At 59.6% G+C, this 1,197-nt stretch overlaps 1 protein-coding gene across 2 annotated transcripts in view; it reads right to left on the bottom strand.

Annotated features, from left to right (window-relative positions):
* The window catches only part of CLUH (clustered mitochondria homolog), a 42,266-nt gene extending 42,092 nt beyond the window's left edge, over positions 1-174 (bottom strand). For both annotated transcript variants that reach the window (XM_044672987.1, XM_044672986.1), the window contains exon 1: positions 1-174. In XM_044672987.1, the coding sequence (XP_044528922.1) occupies positions 1-79 (79 nt within the window). In that variant the 5' untranslated portion in view covers positions 80-174.
* Positions 175-1,197: the final 1,023 nt, after the last annotated feature.

Raw genomic sequence — 1,197 nt, forward strand, 5'->3', positions numbered from 1 at the left:
TCCCGCCGCTCTGCGGGCCGGGCTCCCGGGGGCTCTCGGCGGGAGCGGCGGGCGGCAGCTCGTCCGTCTTGATGACCATGGCGGGCTAGGCTCGGGCTAGGGCTAGGGCTAAGCTCGGGCTGGACCGTCCGCGCTCCTCGGGCCGCGCCTGTAACCCAAGCCGAGCGCCCTGGCGCCGCCGCGGCTCCTGCGGGAAGGACGGAGTCAGGCAGCCGCCCACGTGGTGCGCGGCGTCACCTTTGACCCCCCGCCGGCGCTCCCCCGCCCCGGCTCCAGCCCCGCCCCCGACACCGCCCCGCCCCAGCCCCCGCGCACGGCGGCCCGCTGGGGACAAAACGCCCCGCACCCGACTGGTCGCGGAACGCCTTAAAGGGACTGGCCTCCTCTAAGAGGCTCCCGGGGCGGGCCCGAGAGGGCAGGCTTCCTGGGAGAAACTGCGGGAGGAGGGGCATCCGGCGTGACCTTGAGCTGGAGGCAAACGCAAGAACCTCCCCCACTCCCGTCACTCGTGCCCTTCCACTTGGAAAGGCTAAGGGCTGGAAGGGAAATTCAGGATGGCTAATGCAACTTCCTCTGGTCACCAAAGGGGAAACTGACACTCAGACTCGGTAGGGGTAGGGTTGGTCAGCGAGGAGAAGGGGCTTATCCAAGGTCATAGGGGGAGTTAGGAATTAGTAATCAGTCTCCCTCCTTGTAGTCTCACCACTCGGATCTGAACACCCCATGTGCCTACTCTAGCGCCTTCGGTGGCTCCCACTGTTTCTGGATTAAAGGAGACTCTTTGCCTCTTGCAGTCGGGCTCCAGGCGCTGGGCACAACATTGCCCTTCACAGGCTTTAGCTTCCCCACCGTGTCTTTCTTCCAGCCTCAGATGAGGTGAAGGATACTCGATTTAAGAAAGGACCAGACCAAAGAGGGACATCCCTTCTGACTTCCTCACTGTATATAATACAGTAGGTCTCAGGAGGCAGCCCTCCCCCTATCTCCCAGCCTGAATGCCAGCCCATCTGGCATCACCAGAACACTTGTTTAAAAAAATAAATAAATAAAGATGAGATTTTGTTTCAGGGAGAATGGGACCATTTCCCCAAAGGCGATTTAGGCTGATTTTCTTTCTCTTACCCAATTTAGAACCAGTTCACTGACGAAATGCAGTGTCAAATATAGAGATGGGGCATTCAACTGCAAATTATAGTT

Source organism: Gracilinanus agilis, chromosome 4 (assembly GCF_016433145.1).
Source record: "Gracilinanus agilis isolate LMUSP501 chromosome 4, AgileGrace, whole genome shotgun sequence".
Taxonomy (NCBI): Eukaryota; Metazoa; Chordata; class Mammalia; order Didelphimorphia; family Didelphidae; genus Gracilinanus; species Gracilinanus agilis.